This window comes from Plectropomus leopardus, chromosome 13 (genome assembly GCF_026936395.1).
Source record: "Plectropomus leopardus strain MGB_pleo_1.0 chromosome 13, ASM2693639v1, whole genome shotgun sequence".
NCBI classification, from domain to species: Eukaryota; Metazoa; Chordata; class Actinopteri; order Perciformes; family Serranidae; genus Plectropomus; species Plectropomus leopardus.
The window spans coordinates 24,748,276-24,772,297 of record NC_142188.1 but is presented as its reverse complement, the minus strand read 5'-3'; the positions used below and the strand labels follow the sequence as shown (position 1 = coordinate 24,772,297).

General features: G+C 39.5%; 1 protein-coding gene across 1 annotated transcript in view; it reads right to left on the bottom strand.

Moving 5' to 3' along the window:
• The window catches only part of klhdc3 (kelch domain containing 3), a 33,063-nt gene extending 9,617 nt beyond the window's left edge, over positions 1-23,446 (bottom strand). The window contains exons 1-8 of the mRNA XM_042501998.2: positions 23,308-23,446; positions 21,300-21,541; positions 19,302-19,478; positions 18,926-19,041; positions 18,772-18,843; positions 17,116-17,329; positions 16,430-16,516; positions 14,821-14,929 (exon numbers count right to left, since the gene is read on the bottom strand). Coding sequence (XP_042357932.1) covers positions 14,821-14,929; positions 16,430-16,516; positions 17,116-17,329; positions 18,772-18,843; positions 18,926-19,041; positions 19,302-19,478; positions 21,300-21,453 — 929 coding nt within the window. The 5' untranslated portion in view covers positions 21,454-21,541; positions 23,308-23,446. The remainder of the gene's footprint in view (positions 1-14,820; positions 14,930-16,429; positions 16,517-17,115; positions 17,330-18,771; positions 18,844-18,925; positions 19,042-19,301; positions 19,479-21,299; positions 21,542-23,307) is intronic.
• Between the last annotated feature and the right edge of the window lie 576 nt (positions 23,447-24,022).

Below are 24,022 nucleotides of genomic sequence, written 5' to 3'. Positions count from 1 at the left end.
ACAGCTTAGCACACACACCTGTGACACACCTGGTGCACCGCAGCTTAGAAATCTTAACTGTATCACAGCTGAGTTCAGTTACCATCTTTATATCAATTATCAATCAAATAAAATGCAAACTATTTCCACTTTAAGGATACTACATAAAAACACATCTTAAGAATCAGCTTGTGAGAGTTCAACTAATAATTTAAAGAAGATTTATTCCCACAAGGCAGTGAGTATATTTCTATAAATGTACTCAACTCACTTCACTGCTTTACATCTATAACAACAGTGCACCAAGAGACCTGTCCAGATCAGTGGATAAAAATGCACTTTACAGTTTTACACTACCCGGAGGACAGTTTCAGCCAGACAGGTGCATTCACCAAGCACTTTACTGCATATAAATATCTATCATGGAGAATAACTGAGGGACTTGGTTGCCAGGTTCGGTCCTTAAGAATAACTTCACAAGATGTTATCTGCTACGGGTGGACTGGCCAGTGACTGGCATGCGTCCAAACAAAGGATCCATCAGACACATCTTCAATACTGCTGAAGCAATCGAGCGGAAACCACTTATTACACTTTTCCTTCAGTCTCTTTCTCACTTTCAGTTTCATTCTTGTCCCAAACCATCCTCTGGCCAAACACACAAAAAAACAACTCTCTCCTCAACTGCCTCTCCACCCATCAATCTCCATCCCTCTTTCCCGCTGTCCTCTCCATCGCGTCTCCCTTTGCTGCGTGTTCAGGATGTTGTAAGGGTTTTACGTTGCTAATCTTCCCTAAACAAACATGGTAGTGGCTTAAAGCAGCCAGGAGAGGTGCAGAGCACGAGCGCAGTCGTCCCAGGGGGCCAGCTGGGGAAGTCATTACGCCCCCTGCCCCCCAGGAGGTGATCCACCCGGGCTTATAGCATGGGCCTTTATCAGAATACCCTCAACCAGCCAAGCCCCCACCATCATCATCAGACCTGCTACTCCTGGACCTGCTGTTCATTGCTGGCTGTTACATTACTGTGGTAAATCAAAGAGTAGTCCTCGATCCTGACTCAGTTCAAAACCAAGAGAATGAACACTATCGACTTTGTAATAACATTTTTTCAAGCTATAACCAATTTCCTTGATTGTATTTAAATAGTTTATATAGGGGAATAAGGCATCATAATGAGGTTCTTGCTAAGGTGTGCTATGTTGCCTAAGACAGGCATTGTAACAAAAATGTAGCATAGAATATGAAATAAAATGCCTTTGTTTCTACACATACAGTGGACACATAGTGGTTCCATTATCTAGCCAGGTTACGGCATGTGTGAAATATTTGCCAATGCTGGCAGTCTGTTGAATTTTGGTTTCAAGATGCTTTTTCCCTAGATGACCAGAGGCGCTTCCCCCTGAAATCAACGTCAAAATGTTTTGGGAGAAGAGTCTACTTCAAGTGCAGGTAGGATCTGCCATGCATTGTATTTTTTGTTCAAAACCATACATCATTACACATGCAATTTCCAAGGATAAATGGATATTCAAACTGCTAGCTCTGGCCAACTTTGCTCACTCATTTGACATTCATATCACCAACTAGTTGCATATGCCAATTTGTATTATGTGATACTTGTGAAGTTTAAATGGTTGCGCAGCACAGCACTGAATTTTAAATTAGTAATACAGGAAACATATTTCGCATTATATTAGACATGGTTTGTTTTTGAAAACAATTCAAAACTTTTCTGTGCCATTCTGTTAATTCCAAATCATCTCCAGGCCTGGAAACTGTTTTTCTTGGATTTTTTCCAGGACTTTCATGATCCAAGTAGGCATCCTGTTAAGTCAATTCATTTTTTTTTTTTTTTAAATAAAACCCATTATCACAAATCACAATTTCCCTCAGAGGGTTTTAAAAATGAACAACATCCCTCTGTCCTTGGACCCTCAGCAGATCAGGCAAAACCTACCCAAAATTCTCACCCAAAAAGGGATACCATTCCCAGGATGGATGTGCATTAAAGGTGTTAATTAAACAATATAACAATAAAACAATCCCAAAAGCATTGTATATAAACTGCTTGAACACAGGTCTGAGACTTTCATGGTGGCAATGGTACATTTGCAAAAGAATATTTATTAGGACTTAAGAGTCTGAAATGTCCTGATACACCAAGCAAACAGTCAGTGGGATGTTGGATGCCAAAGAGCCGTAATTATGCATTTCTGGCCAACAACACCCTGCAGCTTTTGCAATGTGCCTGTCATCATTGGCTCTTGTTGGTCCTTCTCAAATGCTGGTCACAAATTCAGCTTGTTGAATATTATGACCTTCATTATCTTTCATGAATTTGGTTTTACACCTTGTCAGCATACTGATTATTTGCTACCAATGAAATGCCACATTATGAATAGAAAAAAAATCACATTTATCGTTAGCATTAGATACTGTATTGTAAAAATGACACTGACATCACATTGTCTCCGTAAAATAAGTAATGAAAAGAAGCATCTCTATCTAAAGAGCACACTGCAGTAGCTGTCAACTACTGTGCAAGCTCATACAGAGAGAGAGGCTACAGGCCTTGGATGCTGATGTGTGAAAGAGCGCAGATAAGAGGATGCTAAAAGAGCAACAAGAGAGATCAAGATTGCATCCCCTTGGACGAGGCTTTCTCGCAGGCTCTCAGATAATGTCAGTCTTGGTGTGAAATTCAGCAGGACATTAGGGACTGGTAATGCTTTATTGGTCACCGCAAAAAGAAAAAGCCTGAAGGGGATCATAGAGGCAGGGGAAGAAAAAAAAAGAGTGGTAAGAGGTGTCTGTTAGACTGGCAGTAGTTGGAAGCGGGAAAGTCACAGTGTGCGACTTTATGTGGCATCCCGGTGTTTGATGGGCCACTTTGTTACTCGATCAGCAAAGTATCACTATGTGTGAAAGTTCTCCTCCCCCTGCAGCAGCAATGGTTCCCAGTCTGAATGAGGCCTGAGTGATGCTGCTCCCCCACTAAAAAAAACACTGGTTGCTATTTCAAACAACACTCAATAAGGGTGTCTAATCGCCCAATTGCCCGTCCTCTCTGGCAATGCACTGCCTGCTCTACCTCATTATCTTCCAAACCTAGGTCTCAAAACAGCAGAAGAAAGAGCTGAACTACAGTCCTAAAACTAATGAGGGAATGACACAGAGCCTGGGAACACTCCAAATTGTCTCAAGTGTTCACGAATTTAATGGTCAACAAATCTTGTAAAGCACTTTCAGAGACAGCAACGATGCAAATGAAGAGACAAGAAAAAGATTGAGAGTTGCAAAGTCTATCAATTGCACCTCTGCTTTCTAAACACAAACACTGATTTTAGCAACATATCTGGAGACCGTCCTGTCGTAGGCATCTTTTCAGAGGCTTCATTGGCCGTATCCTCATTCTTGGAGTGATATGATCTGCATCCTTTTCCTTTCTCCACTTCCTATTGAACTTTGGTCCTTCAGAACCATCTAGCTAACAGGAACTCATCACACACTACAACTTCCTGTGGAGAACCTTATCAGGATTGCCAGACATGAAATCAAATTATTTCAGGAGCACTTTGGTATTGAGTGAAAACACAGGGGGACAGGAAGTGATAGTACAACAGACAAAAAAAAAAAAAAAACACTAAAATTTGTAAATGACTTCTATATTAACCCTATGAAACCTGAGCAAATTAGCTTGATTTCTTTTAAAAACACAGAAAACAAAAAAATTAGAAAAAAAAGATAGATAGATAGATAGATAGATAGATAGATAGATAGATAGATAGATAGATAGATAGAATAGTTAATAACAATTATAATAAAAATAATTATGACATTTTTACCTATCTTTACCTAATTATTATTCTTTCTTCTTTCTCTCTTTTTTTCAATTAATTTTCAGGTCATTTTTTTGTCACCTTTTCCTAATTTCTTACAATCTGTGAGACATCTCTGCCTTGGCAATTTAGCCAGTTTGCTCAGGCTTAAAAGGTTTAAATGCTTATCTAAGTCATCTGAACAGAGCACAAGAAAACTGATGTTCCAGGTTTCAAAGGGTTAAAAGAAGAGTGTGTAGGGTTTAGTGGCATCTAGCAGTGAGGATTGCAGATTGCAACCAGCTAAAACTTTTCACCTGAACTCCCAATAACAATGTCCTCGGTGTTCAGTGTTCAGGAGGTTTCTATTGGGAGCAGAATTAAGCTCAGACTCTCAAAAACAAACATACCTGGTGATTTAAACCAGTAAAATCAGTGAATAAGGCAGTTTAACGTTTTTAAAAAATTGTGTTTTTCCGATACTGCTTGTTGCAGAGGGGCTGCTAACTACAGTACCCGCCAAAAAATCACTAAATGGCCCCATGTAGAGCCATGTAGAATTTTCCATTCTGGACTACTGTAGAAACATGGTGGTGTAACAGGGAGGACCCGCTCCCTATGTGGATATAAATGTCTCATTCTAAGGTGACAAAACACAACAATTCTTATCTTTAGGCGATTATACACTAAAGAAAAACAAAGTTCTTATATTCCATTTCTCCAAATATATCCCCTTAAATTATACACACTGGACCTTAGAAGCCCGAAACAAAACAATTTTCCTTTGAAGGGATTTTAACATTCATTTTGAGATTTAGCTGCATGCATAATGACACACAGTCAAGCTCTTATCAAAATATATGAAGACGTTTACTGCAAGTTGCCCCAATTATTTGGTAATAACAGGAATTCTTTTGCACACTGCTTTTGCCGTCACTTTAAAGTAAAAGCAGTTCAATTAAATGACAAAGCCTTCAGATAGGATCTGATGGTAGAGGTTTACGAGAATGTTAAGAATCCAGCAAGACTTTCTTTAAGAAATCCAATAGACTTGGTTATCACGGATCGATGGATTCCCGTCCATTTCTTTTGCCTTAATCTCGACTGCCTCACCTCATCTTACCAAGCTATCTGTGCCCCCTCCTGGGCTTTGGCTGGACGGTGGATTAAGACCTGTACTTGCCCAGACCTAAGCCCCATGCAGAGGGTGAGACACAAACTACAGCTGGCTCCCAGAGAGAGACGCCTGGCTTCAGATTAGACAGAGGAGATGCCAGCTGCATCTCAAATTGCAACCCCTGTGGACAAAATGTAGTTGGACTTGGTGATGATATTGGAGAAAAAAACTGGTCCTACAAATCTCAGGCAAACAGCCTCTTTTATCAGGGCAGGGTGTTATCAAGCGAGCTGCCTATAAAAATGAGGAAGAGGACATTAAATAGTGTTTCGGGACCTTGAACACAGCTGTTTTATACACAGGGGAAAGTCTGAAGAGCTTGTCAAGTGCTCCTCTATAGCTGGCTGATTCATTTTGGAACAATAAGTTACTTCCTCTATAGCCTCAATCTTCACCTGCAGCTGAAGATGAGCGTCAAGGTCAGCCATCTAACAGGAGACACTCACAACAGGAAAAACTGATGAACATACAGTGGCTGCACACCATAGTTTTAGTACACGCATGATTAAGGTTCATGCCTTTTATCAGAGTAACTCTTCGGCTACTTCTGCAGGCTCAGTCATTATCCTTTCACAATTCTGTTCTTTTACTTTTGGTTCAAGTGTTTGCTATCATCAGTGTTGCTACAGCCGAAGGAAGGTTAAATTTAAGACTTTTGTAAGACTGATTCTCAACCATTTTTTACCCATTAGGGGTTCATTTTTAGATTCATGAATTCAATGCTTTTTAAGACTTTCTAAGGATCTGCTGGAACCCTGTGTCATGTTAGTACAATCATTTCTTCAGGTTTTTTTACTTACAAAAGCCTTGTAGTTTTTAAGAGAAGTGTTTTTCTCTGCCAAGGAGGGCTGTGTAAACATGACTTACCAATTGTCGATGAATAGCCTTATATTCTGTTGAGACACTCTTACATTTACTGATTTTTAAGACCTTTTCAAGATAATGTTTAACCAAATTTAACAATATTTTGGACAAGCCATCTGTTTTTCTTTCAAGCATAGAAGGTAAGTATAAATATTAGTTGATATGTAGTCATGTGCAGAGGTAGAATTCATGTTGGAATACATTCATTAGAGTGAGGTAGGTTACTCTACATTTTGCCAACAGGTACTGCAGGTATAATGTAAAACAATTATATTACATTTAGTGGTACGTTTTAAGATTTGTAACATCAGAAATCGGACCTCCACATAGCTCATTATGAAATAATAATTATTTAAAAGATGAATACACAAAATTATATTTAATATTTGTTGCAACTAAGACCTCAGAAATTTGTATTTAAGACTATTAAATGACTTTTAAGGCCTAAGATTTAACCAATTTAAAACATGTTGAGATTTTTTAAGAGTCTGCAGACACTCTTGCTGATAGCCATTTTATACTTTGTCTGGACAGCATGCCATTGTTCCACAGAGCGGACCTTAAAAAAGGTGTATTGTTGGTGATAACAGCAATAAATCACAAGTTAAACTACTACTATTTAGACTTGTGAATTTATGTGGCCACTGGCATCACAAAGCGTCACCTATGCAGGCTGTTTATTTGAGCTGCTGTGTAACACTCAACCCTGTGACACCTTCATGTATACAGCCTGTTAGCAGGTTAAAGAGGGTTAAGATGCAGATGAAATACTATCATGAGCTTGTCTTTGAAGAGTAAATCACAGTGTTGCTGCGCTGCCCTGAGGTCCTGTCCCGACACGTGCGGGATGCCCCGTATCCTGCTGGGGTCACCTCCACTGTTTGACAGGCTTTATCTGGGGCATACTAAACGCACGCACACATGAACACAGACAATTAATAAAGGAAACTTCTGCAGCCTACCCTTTGACACTGAAGGCCAAACGACAACATGTGTGTGGCATCATAATCTATGGCGTGTTGATAGGCGTGTTTCCATGGAGCCAAGTTTCACTGTGGCAGATCTGAAGACATCATGGGGTGCAGGATGTGCCGCCATGATGATATTTACGTTAAATAATGAATGAAAATCAAAACATTAAGTATGTTCTTTTTAGAGCAATGCCTGGTAAGAAAATAAGGCGTTTTAGAATTAGCCCAGCCTCAGTTTCATGTTGTGTTTAGTCTAACATTTGAACTGTCAGGTTCAACAATGATAACAAGCCACACTTTAACCAGCTGGATTATCATAACAGCAGCCCTTTCAGTCATTGATAAGGTGCAACGTGCCCTTGTAGGCGATATCGAGGCACCAGGCTTTTGACCTTCCTGATCCACTAAACAAAATCACCACACTCTGCAGGAGCTCTCTGGCTCAACAATGTGCCGTTTTGAAATGACCCGCTGAATTCCACACAGATTAAATATCACCGTGAGATTCTGCTGGATTAAACAAGAGGTTTTGGGCTGGGATGTTTTGGCTACCAGTGAGATTACCTGCTGTGTAGTCTCCCTCTTGCTTAGAGTAAAGCAGCCGCACTCTGTCCCCACCTGAATACTCAATGGTGGTCGGACAACGGAATGAATTTAGCATTAAAACTAAAATAGACAGACATTTATTTATCAGAAATATCTACTCTTATATTAAGCATTTTCTATTTATATTAACGCAGAGTAATAAGTCAGAAATAGACAGAAACATTTAAAAAAAAGAGGCCTAATAATTGAAGCCTAAATGTCTTTGTATCTAATGTTAGCAGTGGCGTCAGCATGCTCCCCATCTTTAATAAATGTACCAAGCGTCTGTGCATATTGTGAGTGCATATTGCCAAATGGAACACATGCGTTAAGGCTGGCAGAGCAGAGCAACCATGTGCGTGTGTATGTGCACTACTCTGACGTCAGCTTAACAAGAGGAGCTGTGAGTCATTAAGTCATGACAATACATCAAGAGGCATACAAAAACACACAAATGGCACACAAAAGCGGAAGCTGGAAATCACAGTAGTGATCTATAATTTGACTTAAAGTCTAAAGGAAGTCAATTGTAGCCACTGGGATATTTTAATATTGTAATATATTTTCTCACTTTGGATAGATGCCAAAAACATGATGCACTGAGAAACACATTAGGAAAAGCAATATTTTAAGATTCTGACTGCAGCCTGGACTGAAAAGAAATATAACATAAAGTGTTAATGATGAGAAGCACCTGAAACTAGACCCAGTCTGTACCATCCACTGTGGAGCCACAGTGCCACAACTGGATTTGCAAACCTGTGGTTAGCTGCATTATAGATATAGCTGGGTATCGTTAAAAGAAAACTGGATACCAGTCTCAATACCAGTACCCTTACAGTGATACTGATATTGATTAAGGACTTCATCTTTGCTTTATACTTCATTCGATACTCATAATGTAAATGGAGTTGTACAGTCATACTTTCAAACCTTTTAGTGGCATCTCTGCATGTAAAACTGCCAACTCTATCAAATACGCTGTGCTCAGCTTCAGCACACTATATGTTTTGAAGCTGCTGCAGTAGTGGGCCAATCCCAGGTTGCAATAGTTAATAAGGTTCCTTTAGCTAAAATGTGGTACTAGGGATGTACCAATCAGACTCGAAAGATCGGTATTGGGCCCGATCAACACCTATTTCAATTGATCTGGATTGATTATTTTGAGCATGCTCCCTGCCCGGTCCTTTTTTACATGTTTGTCACACAGAGGTCAAATAAGAGAGCACAATTTGCGGCAGATATTTAATATTTAATGTAATAATGCTAATCCAAAGACTAAGATTTGCCTTTATAGTAAAGAACAGAACAGCTTAAGCATGGAAGGGGTAGAGAGAGGAGACAACATGCAGCAAAGGGCCCCAGGCAGGAATCGAACCTGTGGCCACTGCAGCAAGGACAGCCTCTGCACATGGGGCGCCCACTCCACCAGGTGAGCTAATGGGCACCCCATTAGGAACTGTTTGGATGCAGACATTTTCTCTTGTACTGCACTGCAGAGCTATTGAACTGTCAAAACACTGGAATGATTTTAACAACTTAAAAGTTGTCGAAGTGTGCATTGTGTAGCTGTATTATTCAGGTAAATACAAGGATTGGTTCGGGACTTTGTGTCACATATATTCAGTATCAAATGACTTGGGACTGGGGGAAAAAACTTGACTAGGACATCCCTATGTGGTACATCAAAAAACAGCAGAAATCAAAAGAAAAAGTTGCAGCTTTAACATTCATTGTTGGCAGGTAGAACAAACATTTAAATTGGAGCAGCTATTACTTTCTTTGGCTATAGATGGTGAACAACACATCTACATTTGCAGCTTTGATATGAGATTCTCTACAGGTGGCACATATTAAAATGTTTAACGCTATACTTCCACTACCAATAACCTTATTTTTCTGTGTCAGAGCTTATGTGAATGAAGATGATAACTCTGATTCTGTCATGTCATTGAATTGCATAAGGCTCACAGACTTAACCTGGGTCTGCTTAAGCACAGTGATGACATCAAAGACACCCAGTATTTGCTGCAGGCCACTTTGGCATTGTTAGACCTAAACTGACAGCCACTGGTCCCTGCGTCTCACAGTGAAAGGCAATTAAAGCCCCTTTGAAGAACACTCATTAACAGCAGTCCACATAAAGGTGCTAAAAGGCTAAAAAGGCACAAAGTTTCAATTCTATAGACAACTCTGATGATCTCACACTAACTTAATGACAAAAAAGCAAGCAAGATATTATTTAAATCAGTCGTTGTTACATTTGTCAGGGATGAGGGCATGAATACCTGTCACAGTAAACATAAATTATACGTTATGAAAATATGATGGAAAACACGTCGTCATGTCCAAGTAGTTCAAGGGCCAGTGCCAGAATCTCCTTCACAGATTCCAAGCTGTCTGCTCCCAGCATGCCAATCTGTCATGTCCTTGTTCACATCCTGCCCCTCATAGGATGCCCTGTTCCCAAGCTTAAAATGCTTCCTGATTTAGCCCAACCTGGGCTTGTCGTAAGCATTTATACACAGAGCGTGACGAATGCCAACAATGACAACATACACTCAACAGGAGATCCATAATCTATGTGGCGCCGTCATCATGTGCAACTTAATTTTAGCAGTGTTCGATTCCTCGCAAGGTGAGAAAAAAAGTTAGAAATGTACAGGGTTTAGCAAAGTACACTGCGCTTCGACAGTGTGCGTAGGTGAAGGTCAGTGCAGGTGGAGTTAGTCATGCACGGGTCGTCCTTCGTGGGGCAGTGAGCAGGTCTCAGTAAATGAGTGTAGCAGAGGCGCTCAGGGTATATCAAATTACACTCCGTGAGAAAGAATGCTCCCTAAGGTCATAAATCAGAGATGGGGCAGAATTTCACGCCTCTCTGCAGCTCAGCAGGCCTGTTTACACTGACGTAAGTGGCACTCAATAGACTGCCACTAATGCCCGGCCTGTCATTAACACACATGCACACTCATTTACCCTGCCAGAAGTGCAAGTGTTTACTTGAAAACAAACTCACATAACAAAAGAATATCATGCATTAAATCCTGTTGAATGGCAACCAATATAACAACGTCAAAACAGAGAAATCCAAAGTAAACATCAAGGCTTATTCAATCGAAATCCAAGCATATTATAACACTGAACACTTTGTAATTCAAATTTTTAATTTTTTTGCCTATACATGTCTATCTATGTATTAGAGGTTATATAAAACTTGTTGATGTCCACTCCAAAAGTGCAAGCTCTCTGAAAGCAGAGGGCTCTTTGACTAAATAGTTTTATTGTCCTTCACTAAAGCAATAAATTATTCCTGTACAAATTCCTGCAGGTAAAATAAATATCATAAACTGGAAATACGTTTCAACAGAAGGGTTCTGTTTTGGATCAATATGAAAGGACAACTAACCCGGGAAAACAACATGTAGGCAATAAATCTGAACACAACTTCCTTGGCAGACCGACCAGAATGAGAAGCCCCAGAGAAAACACAAGCAAGGTGTCCTGCAAATAATTCATGGTGGCATGTGCAAGCATTTGTCAGTTTTATTTAGACAGACACCAATAACTTTTTAGCCCTCTTAACTGCCCTCATGTTGTTAGGTCATGTAAAAATAAACAGAGGAGACACAGCAATGGCTGGTTTCAAACCCCATGTTCTCACTAAATTAGAGGTGTGCAATAAAAAAAATTGCTATGTCTAATCTAAATCAGTGTAAATCATGACAGTTTTCCTATTAATTGACCCTTAATAAGAACATTTTCTTAGTAAAGAAGAAAGAGCAAACAAATGAGTGTGATAAGAAGCTGGATTTTGGAGTCTGTTTGTGTGTCTTTGTATGTGTGTGCACGTGCTTATGGGAGTTCCTGTGTGTAAGAGGCTTAAGTGTGCTCATGTAAACAACAAACGTGCAGTGCTGGTCAAGAGAACCTGTGTGGCCAACTTGCTTATAATCTGCAAGGATCATGCTGTCATTTATACAGTAACAGGAAACAACAACCTGGAAGACTTAAAACAACTAAAAAACAAAATCCTCCACTTTATAAATAACACAAACAAACCAAAGCTCTCCCCTTATTAGGATGCTTGGTGTGCATTCACAAATACATATTCACAGCATACGGCAGAAAAGTTCAATGTATCCCAGTTCCCTAAAAACCAACTGCCATGAACCTTTTAAACAGGATGCTGGAGATACTGTGAAGTTTGATTTCTTCCTGTGCTCAGGCGGCACCCTCCATCATTCCAGCGACCAATAACACTCCCTCTCTAACCCCAGCCCTATCTGCTCTCAACAGGAAATCATGACTCCTTAAAACCCATCCTGGACTAATCCTGGCGAGAAACCAAACAATGCATAACAATCTTCAAAATAAGCAAAAGCTCTTCATCTCTTATAAACAAGTGTGATCTTCTTCGTCACTTCTTGGGGTGGAAATCACAATAATATATTATCATGATACCTAACTCGCGATACAATATTATTGCGATTTTAAACGTGGTGCGACATGTTGTGATAACACTGTGATTTATTAACCTTTTTCAACTGCACATTTATGTCTAATTGTGTCAAATTATGTCAAAGGAAAACGTCTTTATATTCAGTCCATTAATCTTACTTCAGTCATCTTTATTGCAGTAAAGTGTATCTAGTGGACTGACAATAGAGAGAACTGAATATTAAAGTAGTCTACCAAAAGTTTATTTTTATTTTTTTCATTGTGACTGCTATTGTTTACTAACAGCAAATTTAGTTTCTTTAGATTGGAATTACTCATTGTGTTGTATTGTTAGGGTGTCTTTAAAAATGTTTTATAACTATATATATGTATATATATATATATATATATATATATGCTAACAGCTGAAAATAACAATTCTAATAATGACTGTAATGCAGCTGCATAATGGATGAAACGAGATTACACTTGTGTATTAGGGTCTGTTGCTCCCCATGATGTGGTGGCAATTGGAGCAGTAGAAGTTGAATCCAGCAGCAGCCAGAGGCCTGTAAGACTTAAAGGCCTGTAGACGTAGTGGGGCTGAGAGGACTCTTATCCACAGCCTCCCGCTCCCCACTATCAGGTTCTCCCAGTGGGGTTTGCCTGATAACACCGCCTTGCTGATAACAGAAGCCTGGGTCCTGGACTACTCTGGACCATGCTAATGCCGTTAGCTACCTCATTACTCCACTGGCTACTGGCCTATCACAAGCCCGTCACCAGCCCAGTGGCACCTCACCAGCTACGATCCCCCGGCAGTCAGACTGTCTTACGGCCAACAAGGGAATCATCACAGACTGCTGTCTACAGGAGCCAGAGCCTCCATTTGGCAAATTGGAAAGAGATGAGTTTTTCTCCACAAAAACTTGTTCAAAAACTTGTCTTAAAAGCCTGAGTTTGTAGAGAAAGGAGTTGTTAAAGTTCCACCAACATTTAGCCATTTCCTGTGGCCGTTTTTCAGTATTTATTCCAACTACTGAGCAATTCTCTTATTTTTCAGTAGAGATAGCTTTCTGTAATAAATTGACTACTTCACCTTGTTTAAATATCTTTGTGCACAAACAGCTTGTCCCTGAAAAACTAGTAGCTTGGTTTTTAATATGCTGGCTTTATATCATTTCACACAACCTGACATTTTCTACAAACTAGTAAGAGTGTAAATCCATGCAAACACATTTTGCAAAAATATTTTCATGGCCAGAGGTGTTGTCGCCGAGTATGTGGTCAAACAGGTAAAGGTAAGCAGGGGCAGCTGCAGATTCCAAAGCTGGAGCCTCAATGCTGATGGAAACACTGTGTCACCTCAGTTAGTTGTTCAATACAATTCTATTGTTCACATAGTAATTCACTGCAGCTTTGCAATTAGAATTACTATTTTGCAAGTTAAAATTTTTGGTTTTTGAAGGGCATGCGGTGGCCACTCTAAACTTAAAGTTTAAACTGTGCAGGATGCTCCTACAACACAATGTGTAGCCAGAGACAGATTGTTTGGGTCCAGACTTTTGAATCCACCTACTCAATTGAGTTTGAGTTGACTGATGGAAACAGAGTTTAAGGAGTTGACAATTCTGTCTGATATCAGGCAATGGTACAGAAGCAATCCTTCTCAAAACTTATGACCCTCTAGAAGTATGTGGTGGTGTATTTATCTGCAGAGCTCTCTGCCTTTATTTTATGATTTTCTTTCTATTTTCTCTATTTGGAATGTTTGTGGGCTTGTACCCCCATCGTGCTAAGGTGAGGTCCGAGCCTGACCATAAGCAGCTGTCATCCAACAGACAAAGTGCTGAAAAAAGCTCACATTTAGTGAAACTGGGGTTTTACTTTCACTGGTGAGTGTGTTTGCAAACAGTGACTGACAATCCTGAGTAGTATACCTTTCAGAAAGCATTGAAAGCCTCCTCATTGCTCTTTGGTCTGCCATGCTTGTTTGGGAAATACAGTGTTAACATTAGTTTCCAGCTTCCTCTTGAAGAGATAGGCTCAAAGATTTAGACAAATCCTGATTCTAAACCTGCATGCATGTTTTTCTAATGACAGATATCTTCCTACAAAGGTTTCCAATATAGTGCCTGTTTTCAAATTGAATAACAAGCAACAATGACTTTGACAACAATAAATGAGACATGCTGTTGGTATGTTGGGTCACCTGACTTAAGATTCACATTTTTGTAAGTTGGTTTTCAAATCCTCCTGAAATTAATGGAAATCTATAGTGTCTGGAGCGTATGACAAACACATTCTTTAATATAAAAACTTTAGGTATGTCATACATAACAAACACCGCAGACCGTCTTTAGGACTAACTGCATCTAAACTTTTAACGTTAAGATATTTTCTAGATGAGACTTGTGCAACTGAGAAGTTGAAAGCAGACACATAATGGCTGGTGTCTGCCACATTCAACAGTTAACTGTGCTCTCTTTAGAAGCAAACAACAGCTCAGCTGGCACACAGTGATTTACTATCATGTGTTGTCAGCTTAAGCTTTTATTATGCACTCCTCTGTGTGGAAAACAGATACAGGGGGAACAAAAACATCAACATAAAAACAACTGTATATTTGAATGCTGATCAATTCAACAGGGGGATCTATGATTGCTAATCCAAATTAGGACTGTTTGTGCATACAAATTATTAGAGGGTTTCTGTATGCGCATATTATGCATATTAAAAAATACAGTAGTATTTTTAGGTGTGTATGTGTGTCCATGCCTCTATGTTAGAGTGCATGTAACTTTGTTTCCTGGTATATATCTGTATTTTGCTTGTGTCCTTTTGGGTAGGGGGCTATTCCAGGTGAAAATAAGTGACTGAGTTGTTTTTGCAAATTATGCTCAAAAACAGAGCCCATTAAATGGCCTATTTTGCAGGTACATGTAAATAAACAGATATTGAAAAGTTGTAGTATTTTGTGACTCACCTGGTTCCTCCAAAGAGGATGATTCGATCTCCAACCATACAGCAGCACTGCCGTCTCCGCGGACATGGGCCTTTACCCTTCGGCTCTACCTTCTTCCAGGAAAAGGCTTCTGTAGTGTGCATATACGAGACAAGAATAAAATTGAGATAACAATATTGAAATAATGATGCAAGACTCTCAGTAAAACTTCAGATTACATCCTCGCTCTAAATAGCTCAAAAGAGGGATCTTTAGCACAACACGTTTTGATGTGTGTGGGGCTACATCACAGCAGTTATACAAACTCGCAGACACACATAAACGTTTAGTGCTTCCCATCGTGTCAGCAGTTCATTCAGCTTGCCGGTATATTCAACCACAAACATAAGGCCCAGGGATAAGGGAATGAAAAGGAACAATTCAAGCAAAAAATGAAACCTAACCTTCATTTGAACATAAAACTTTACATTTCAAAAACAGAAACAAATCCTGTCTTCAGCTCTGCTGAGGTGCAATATGAGTGACGATGATGAAGCTCTCTCAGTTGCTCCATATAAGGATGAAATGATGTCGTCTCACACTCTCAGAGCCAACAGCATCATTGCGTCTCTATGGCAACAGGCCATTCAGACTTTGCTGAATAATTAGGACTATAATTGAAGTGCTGCCATCTAGTGGACTGTAAATTACAGACGTAGATTAAAGAAAAGAGAGAATTGGTCCATCTATATACAGTGCAGTACACAGAAGAACCAAACTGTGCAAACGGTTGACAGCAGATGTCCCAGTACAATACTCTCCTGACAAGAAATATCAAGAGTGCTTTACCCATAAATACCATTTGATGTGCTAAAACAAGAAAGGTTAAAGAGCAGTAGGGCTAGATTAACTGTTATGACACATATTCTATAAGCCCACTTTTGTTGGCATCACCACAATTGATGCACAATGGCAACAGTTTTTGCTACCAGTGACTATCCTTAAGTCAGGCGGAGCAGGGAAAAAATAGGCTAATGCACTGAACTTAAAGCTGCCGCCAGGTGCTGTATTCAAAACTTTCATTCTTTATAACGCAAAGGTGATCATTAGACAAAGGCAGTCAACTGTAGAGTTTTTTTAACAGTGTATAAACACACTGTATTGACAGATGTGCTAGGTATGACAACAGCTGCAATGCTTTGTTTGGAACATTACATGATTTCTTCCCTAAAACACATAATCTAACATGAGAATCAATCTAGCAGCATCTGTAAGAGCCAACAAAAACTCTAGGGACTGAATTATTTTAAGTTTTTCATTGGCCTGTTTTTGAGAAAAAGACACTGTAACCAGCCATTGTGAGAAGGGCACAGCCAGCCACTATCACTAGACTGACTATGATGAAATGAAGGACGAGAGGATTGTCTCCATGACTGTCTACAGGAGGTGGAGGAGGAAAGTGGGTCAACTTGAGAAAGCGCTGCCAGTGCTGCATTTCCTCTACAGGGCTAAAGAATTATCGGTGCAGGTAAATCAGAAACTAAATTAGTATGCACTGAGCAAAGAAAGGCTACCAGGACACAATCGGAGGCAGTGCTTTACAGCAACATAACACATTTTCACAATCTGATATAAATAAATGGTGAATCACCTGGATTGAATTTCCAGAGGTCATTGAAGTGCCGGTCTAGACGGGCATTGTATCCTCCAAATATATACAGCTCCCCGTTGTACGAAACTAAACAAAAACAGGAGGATGAAAAAAAATGAGCCAATTTTTATGGTCTATCATGCAGGTCAATGACATTTGCAGCAGAGTAAATGGAACCATGTGAAGCACTTAACTTAGCAGAATTTGTTTAATCAGACAATGTGGGCATAAAATGCAGATTTGGACGAAATACATGAAAGTGAGCAATACTGTTTATACTCTCACTACACAAACGATAAAAAAGCAAATCACGCTTGGGAGTGAAATAAAAAAGGTCACGCTAGGAAGAGACTGCAATTTGCACAGAAATGAATCATCACAGTAAGATCATTTGGAAACGATTCCATAAATTCAAGTGCTTCCTCTAAAAAAAACACATTATTTTAGACTATTCCAACAAAGAAAAACATACATTAATGATCATTAGTCTAAGTAAACCTGGGTTTTTTCAGAAATGTGTGTTGTGAGGAAATTCTCATATTGATCCACTATGGCTCACAATCTCTGAATGCTTAAATCTTTAGGGAGATAGAAAACTTGTAAAACTGGTCCACTAAATGTATGCATTTCAATGTAATGATCACGTTTGGTCATTCTCATTTCATATGTGTTTGTTTGTGTCTTACAGGCTGAATGACTCCTGCGTCCCTCTGGCAACGGCTGTGTTGAAGGGGTGCTCAGCCAGCAGTTGGTCTCTGTGTCAAACACTTTGATCTTGTTGCAGTAGATCTCGTTGTTGGAGTGAAAGGGACCAAAACGGTCTGCTCGCCCTCCAAACACAAACATCTTTGTCCCGATGATGGTGGCTGAGTGGAAGTCCCTCCAGCGTGCAGGTGTGCCCTGTGAAGACCAGTAGATGATGCTTTTACTCTCTGTAAAAAGTCACTGGAGAGACAGAAGATACAGCCGTCTACTCAGGACAAGAAGCACGGGCACTGGGTGTTACCTTTAAACTCACTGCATAACATAACCTGACCTAAAGCTCGTGAACTAGTTTTAAGTCAAAACTCTCCGAACTTTCAATGCTCCTCATAATCCTGGGTATAAAGCTTCACACTGGCACAGATGAGGCTTCTTGACCAGCAACTTTAGGTCAACAGCGCCATCTAGTGGACCAAGTCAACAACTACAAAACCAAATTAAATCCAAACCATTTTTTAGGAACCACCTGCCTTTCAAACAACAGTAATAGGGATATGAAATAAAATTTAGTGGAAACAAATCTCGGAATAATGATGAAGTTAGTGGTAACTAAAGAACTAGGAATATAACACAAATATACAACAGTGAAATATGATTGTTTCCACTGAATGAAACTGTCTAACAAAGGCAAGCCTCTGCTTCCTATGCATATAGCTGGCCTATAGCCATGGTAAAGCTTTTCACATGCCTTCCTTTCCAGAATGTACTTCCATTGTTTTCCACAAATGCAATGCAGGCAAGCAGGCTCTTTAAACTTGCTTCTAAATAGAGCAGTGGGAGAAAAATAGTCTTGTAAAGCAGATTATACAAATAATTTTTAAAATAAAATGACTTTCTTAATAAAAATAACTGCAGTTATTCAAATGGCTGTGCTGAATCTAGGAAAAACAAGACTTGAAAATTGTAGATTAACAAACAAAATGTAGTCTTTACAGAAAAATGGCTTTTGATCAAAAGCACAGCAGGTAGTTTTGGTTTTTTTTTTTTAAATGAATGCAAAGCTTAGAGCATGCAAAAAAATGTATTATTCAGTCACTTGCACAACTAAATCTGTAAGCACTGAGCTGTAATCTCCTTGATGATAAAATGTTATCAGTTAGGAACTAAAACTAAGGTTTATTGGAATAAGTAAGGAAGTTTCCTCCACCATTGCCTAGTTCACCCTGAGGACTGCTGTCTATGTCTAAAATATACTTTACAAGCCTTCATCACATGAGCAGGTTGACTGCATATAAACACAAATGGCATTTCCCAAAGGGGGAGTGTATATAATCCTCTGCAAGGCTTTTTGTACTTGGCCACCTACCAGGGAGCTGCATTACATTTCAGTGCCTTTGTATCCAGCCAATCTGACCACTGAGTGCTTGTGTAGCAGTACTGCCAGCCGCAGTAATAACCAATGATTTGTTTATTTCCAACAGTGCTTTGAATGTAACTGAGTGTGTTGCCAGTCCATTTTATCTTCGTGTTTCTTTGTGTCCATCTTTTATTTGGAATAGAACATTCAATGCAAGACACTGTACCGGAGGAACTAAAAATTAAAATCTTTGAAGAATTACCAACTTGTGGTTTTAACTCACTCTGGCATTGATTAATGACCAAATCATGGTGGTGGTGTCCAGCTTGTGAATGTCATTGGAGAAGCAGTCAGCCTAAAAAAACAACAGAGATTCATTTGATCATGATCTAATATTCAGAGAGAAAGTCTTTAAGTGTAGCGGGATGAAGACTCACCAGTTGCTCATATCCTCCAAATATATACATTGCTTTCCCCAGGACGCAGGACGAGTGGCCATCCCTTGCCCCTGGAACAGTCCCCGAAATCTTGGGTGTGAACCATCTGTGGGTGTCTGTGAAGCAGGAACAGTTTATATTAACTCTAAGCACTCATGCGAGGAACCTAACCTCTCAATTTACAGTACAGACATAACACTTGAGTTGTGCAATTGAAAAGCATCACACATATGAGCAGGTGTTACAGCTCCCTGATGTAAAAACAGTTCTGTCTCTCTTTTACTATCACGACCTCAACATCAAACAGGTGCATCTCAAAGGCAATCCAGCCTCAAACAGTCACTTAACTGTGCAAGTCGGATGCAGGTCTACTTACTGACATCAAAGGCATAAAGCACATTGCAGGCCCCCTCTGTGTCGTTACGCCCACCCCAGAGGTAGATAACGTCATCAAGCAGCACAGCTGTGTGGCCATAACGCATATATGGCACTTCACGGGCACGTTCGTGTCCTCCCGTCCTCACTGGAGGCAACTTCATCCAGCGCAAAGACACTGAAGTGCAAAACAGTCAAGACAGATATACTTAGTCAAAATGCAGTTGAAAAGTAACTTATTTATTACATTTTATGTTTCTGGATGTTATATACATTACAATCACATAAATGCATGAACATTCTGTCAGAAGAAGTTAAAGAAAAATATACTGACAATTTTAACCCGAGACAAGCCTGAAACATGTTCATATTTGCCCACAAAAAAAGGAGAATATTTATCGGAGAATGCCACAAGTGTACACCAAATGGTAGCATTGTCAAATATATCAATTTATGAGTACATTTAGATTCAGATTTTTTTTAAAATACATAAACTCTCATTTTCAGCAGTATCAATACAAAGGATTCCATCGCACTTTCTTTTATTGTTAATGTTTACTATAGTCATTCTGCTGTATATAATAAAATGCTTAAATTGTATCAACCATCAATTGTTTCCTGTGGTGTTTAAAGTAGCATAACATTAATATTTTTCAAGGTATTCTATTGAATATATACATTTCTGTATCGTGACAACACTGCCCGATATTGTTGGAGCTGTGTGTGCTACTTCTTATTATAAAGTAGATATAACTACAATAACATACTGTAACATAATGGTATGCTAATCTTCAGATAATCAAATTCAAGACAAGTTTTTTAAAGAAGAGAAATTTAAGAGCAGCAGTAACAATTAGTGAAACATTTTGGAGACACGTGCAAAAGATTTAAATTTGAAACCCAAAATTGATGTTAGTAGTGACACTTGACTCTTACAGCTGTTTGAAAGACCTGTGTTTCCTCTAACGGTCTGTATAATGTGACAAAATGTAATGCAATGTGAAACATCTAAATGAAATCCAAACTGCTAAGTTGCCAGTTCCCTTTTCACTTATTCTGAGCACCTTAAAACTAACAGTGAAGTATAAAGTATGACAAAATAGATAAATAAAGAAAAGGGAAGGAAATCAAAGGACTTAATAGACAGCAGGCTCTGCTGTAAAATAGACATCAAAGAGAAGGAGCACAAAGAAAGTGACAAGATAAAATACTGACACAATAGCTAAGGTGGTCCCGTTTCCATTTCAATCAGCCAAAGGCATCTTTGTCAAAGTTTGGTGCCACAGATCTTTTTATTGTAGAGCAATGGCAGGTAGGCTAAAGCTACTTTAGGAAGTTGTAAAACCCTAAAGCAGGTGGCTGACCACACAGAGTGAAAAAAAAATACATAAAATGGGTCACAGAGAGAAAATGGAGCTGTTTTATAAAAGTTAGAGCAGCATATCTAAAAAAAAAACCAAAAAAAACACCTGTTTATGAGATAGTAACGGAAAAACAACTGATAAAGAATTTTTCTAAAACCACAAAGGAAAGCTTGTGTTTTGATCGCCAGCTGTAATGATTAACCGTTTAAGTGGTGAAGGTTCAACAAACTCGGATGCACTCTCTTATCCTTACTACATCATTTGAAAAACAAATATTTTCCTGCTTTGTTACAGACAAAACGTAAGGCAATAAAGGAGAATGGCTTTTCACCTATATAGAAACCAAACAGAAACCAGCAGCAGATAGGTATGAATTTAGACAATCGTACATAAATATGTGTGCTCCTAATGTAAAATTCCAACACGTTTCATCAGCAAGTCAGAGTGCTCTTGAGACCTGCAATTTGCATTCTGTTTTTATTTATTCTTGTTGTTTTTCAAGTCATAAAGCTGCACTGGTAAAAACAACCAAGTTACTACAACAGTTGCGTAAACTGTCAAGAAAAACAGCTGAAAATACTAATCCCTTGACCAATGGGATCCCCTCAATATATGAATGTATATCCACCACCTACCTGTGTTGAAAACATGCACATCAATCTGACGGAGTGTCTCGTAGTCCTCCCCAGAGCAGTAGCCTCCAAAGGAGTACACCTTGTGCCCCACCGCCACAGCAGCATGGTTGACTCTCCGCGGCCCTCCTTCTAGGTGCACCGACCAGCGCAACATTCCACGCGCAAGCACCTCTGGGACTGCCAGTCCTTAGACCATCACTCTGCCACCCCCTTTGATCCCATCAAGCCAACACCATTGAAACCTGTGACCAACACAACAAGAGAAGTGGCACTGCTTAGGAGACCAGCGGGGCAAACTAGGAGGGGCAATCGTGGAGAACACAAAGGGCGAACTGTTTGTCCTCTTCGGCTGAGAGTTTCTCAGCTCTGCTGTTGCTGACAGGCTCACAAGCCCCTGTATTATCTAAGCTGGGAGGGTATTTTAAGAAGTGATTAGAACTACACCTACCACTCCTCTTTCTTTCTGCTCACTCTCATCCCTGTAACCCTCACTGCACTAAAAAAGTTTTAAAAATAGAATCATATGAGTAAATATGCAACCCTTTTGGGCAATGCCATACCATTAAAAATGTATGTCAATATAATTACACTCAAATAGCTTCAATAATCTTTTCACATTAGTGAGGTCCTATATGGGGTTACTGCGGTTTTATATAGTGAGTGTGTTGGTCTTCTGCAAAGAGGGAAACAATGAAACTGTCATTGGGCTAACTGGGCAGTTGGTTAACATGACTGGATAGTCATAGAAATAGAAATGTTTGATGAAAGCTTAAGACACCAATGGAGAGCATGTGTAATAAGTTTTACAACTCTCAGTTTAATGTCAACTCGATAATACTTCCAGAGACTGTTTCCAACATCACATGAAAAAACTCATTAACAACAAAAAAGATAAAATTAACAAGTTAATATTCACTCACTACTAAGGTCTTGCAGAAAGCAAGTGAACCTATCTCTTGCAAGACCCTACGTGCCCCTGCTTATTCTGTCCCAATGACTCACTAACTCACTGACCTCCAACCTTTGTTTGCTTTTATAAATAAACCCCCAGAAGACCATCAGGCCTAACAGGAGGAGCAACACAGGCCAAATCTAGGCAGCAGGCAAATGTGACTTATTACTAGTACTACAGTGATTGTTTTGTCTCCCAGTTTGCAATCGTTTTTTTTGGGGGGGGGGGGGCATGCTGTAAAAGCTGCCATGTAAACTAAAGAACTCACTTGGAGTCAAGTGACTTCTCAAAGTGCAAATGCAGTCACAACACGATGGCAACACTGCCTCATCTTTGCTGCAGTAAACCGGTTTCCAGTAGTTTTTCCTGCATACATTAGGCAGCAATTTTCGCAGTTCTCTTCCTGAGTCTTTGTCACGCAGATTTTGAGAAGAGGGGCATGTTTGTGAGGGCTGAGCCGGGCGGAAAGCAGTTTCTACACCCTACTAACCCCCTGAGCAAGATATTGTTGATATCTGATCAATAGCCGCTGTCAACTTGACCACAGTGGCTCGTAGCAAATGGCTCTGGGTTAACATAAAAGAAAATTGATGCATACCACTGAACAGGTCTTGGTTCACCACGTGTAATGTGGATACACAGATGGTTGATGAATAAAGCTAATCTAGACCCGGTGACATTGAGCTTAAACACGGTTACTACAGTCCAGTCAACGCCTCATACCTTAGCTAGACGATGTTAGCTGTAAAACTGGAATAACACACACCCGTGAGCGACAGCGGATGTCCACTTGTCTCACAACATCAAGTTTCGCAACAGCCGTGTTACCACGACAATGTGCCTATAACCTGATTTTTCATAACATAAAGCCCAGGGGGAGAGGCTGCTGCTAGCTAGGCTAAAGCTAATGTGTTGTAGCTACCTGCTGTAGCTGTTAGCTAGCTAAAAACGACCGGCAAGAGTTAACACAACGGCGTTAATTTTGCATCCCTGGCAAACTTAAAAACTGGTTTTCTAACAGGTAACAGTACCAACAGAAGAATATAGTGTAGCTACCTTCAGGTCGAGTCGGTTGTGGTTAACTGGTGTTTAGACAGGCAGTGCTATCCACTGGGAGCCCCACCGACTCCCTCGTGACGTGTTGGGAGGAGAAGAGCGTCCGCGAGCACCCCCTGTCGGTTGTTTTCATGATGAGAGAGACCCTTCATCAACCTGGTTTGTCAATTTGTAAATGTCTGATAATAATAATAATAATGATAAAAATTAATGATAATGATAACAATAATAATTTAATTTATATAGCACCTTTAAAAACAGATTTTACAAAGTGCTTTGACAAACAGAAGCAAGAGGGGTTTCTTGCAGAGATAATATAACTATAATAGCAAGACGATAATGCCACTTTAAGTCCAGACAAAATTTAAAGTAGAATTAAGCAAGACAAAAACAATGACAAAACAGAAATAATAGTACTAATAATATCATTAAACGTGATAAAGCCGGAATAGAATAGTAAATGATCTATTAATATACAAACTAAAAAAATTAATTAAAATAGACAATACTTAACTTCTGGCCCATGGGCCAAATCTGGCCCAGGATAGGATGCAACGTGGCCATCCAACCATTATCTTATTCCCAATGAAAATAAATGAAAAGTGACTACATAGGGATTTATTTGTTCATGTATTTATTGCACTTTGAATGTAAATAAGGTGTCAAAGAACACAAAAAGCATCAAAATTCAACTTGTTTATTTAAAAAAAGTAAT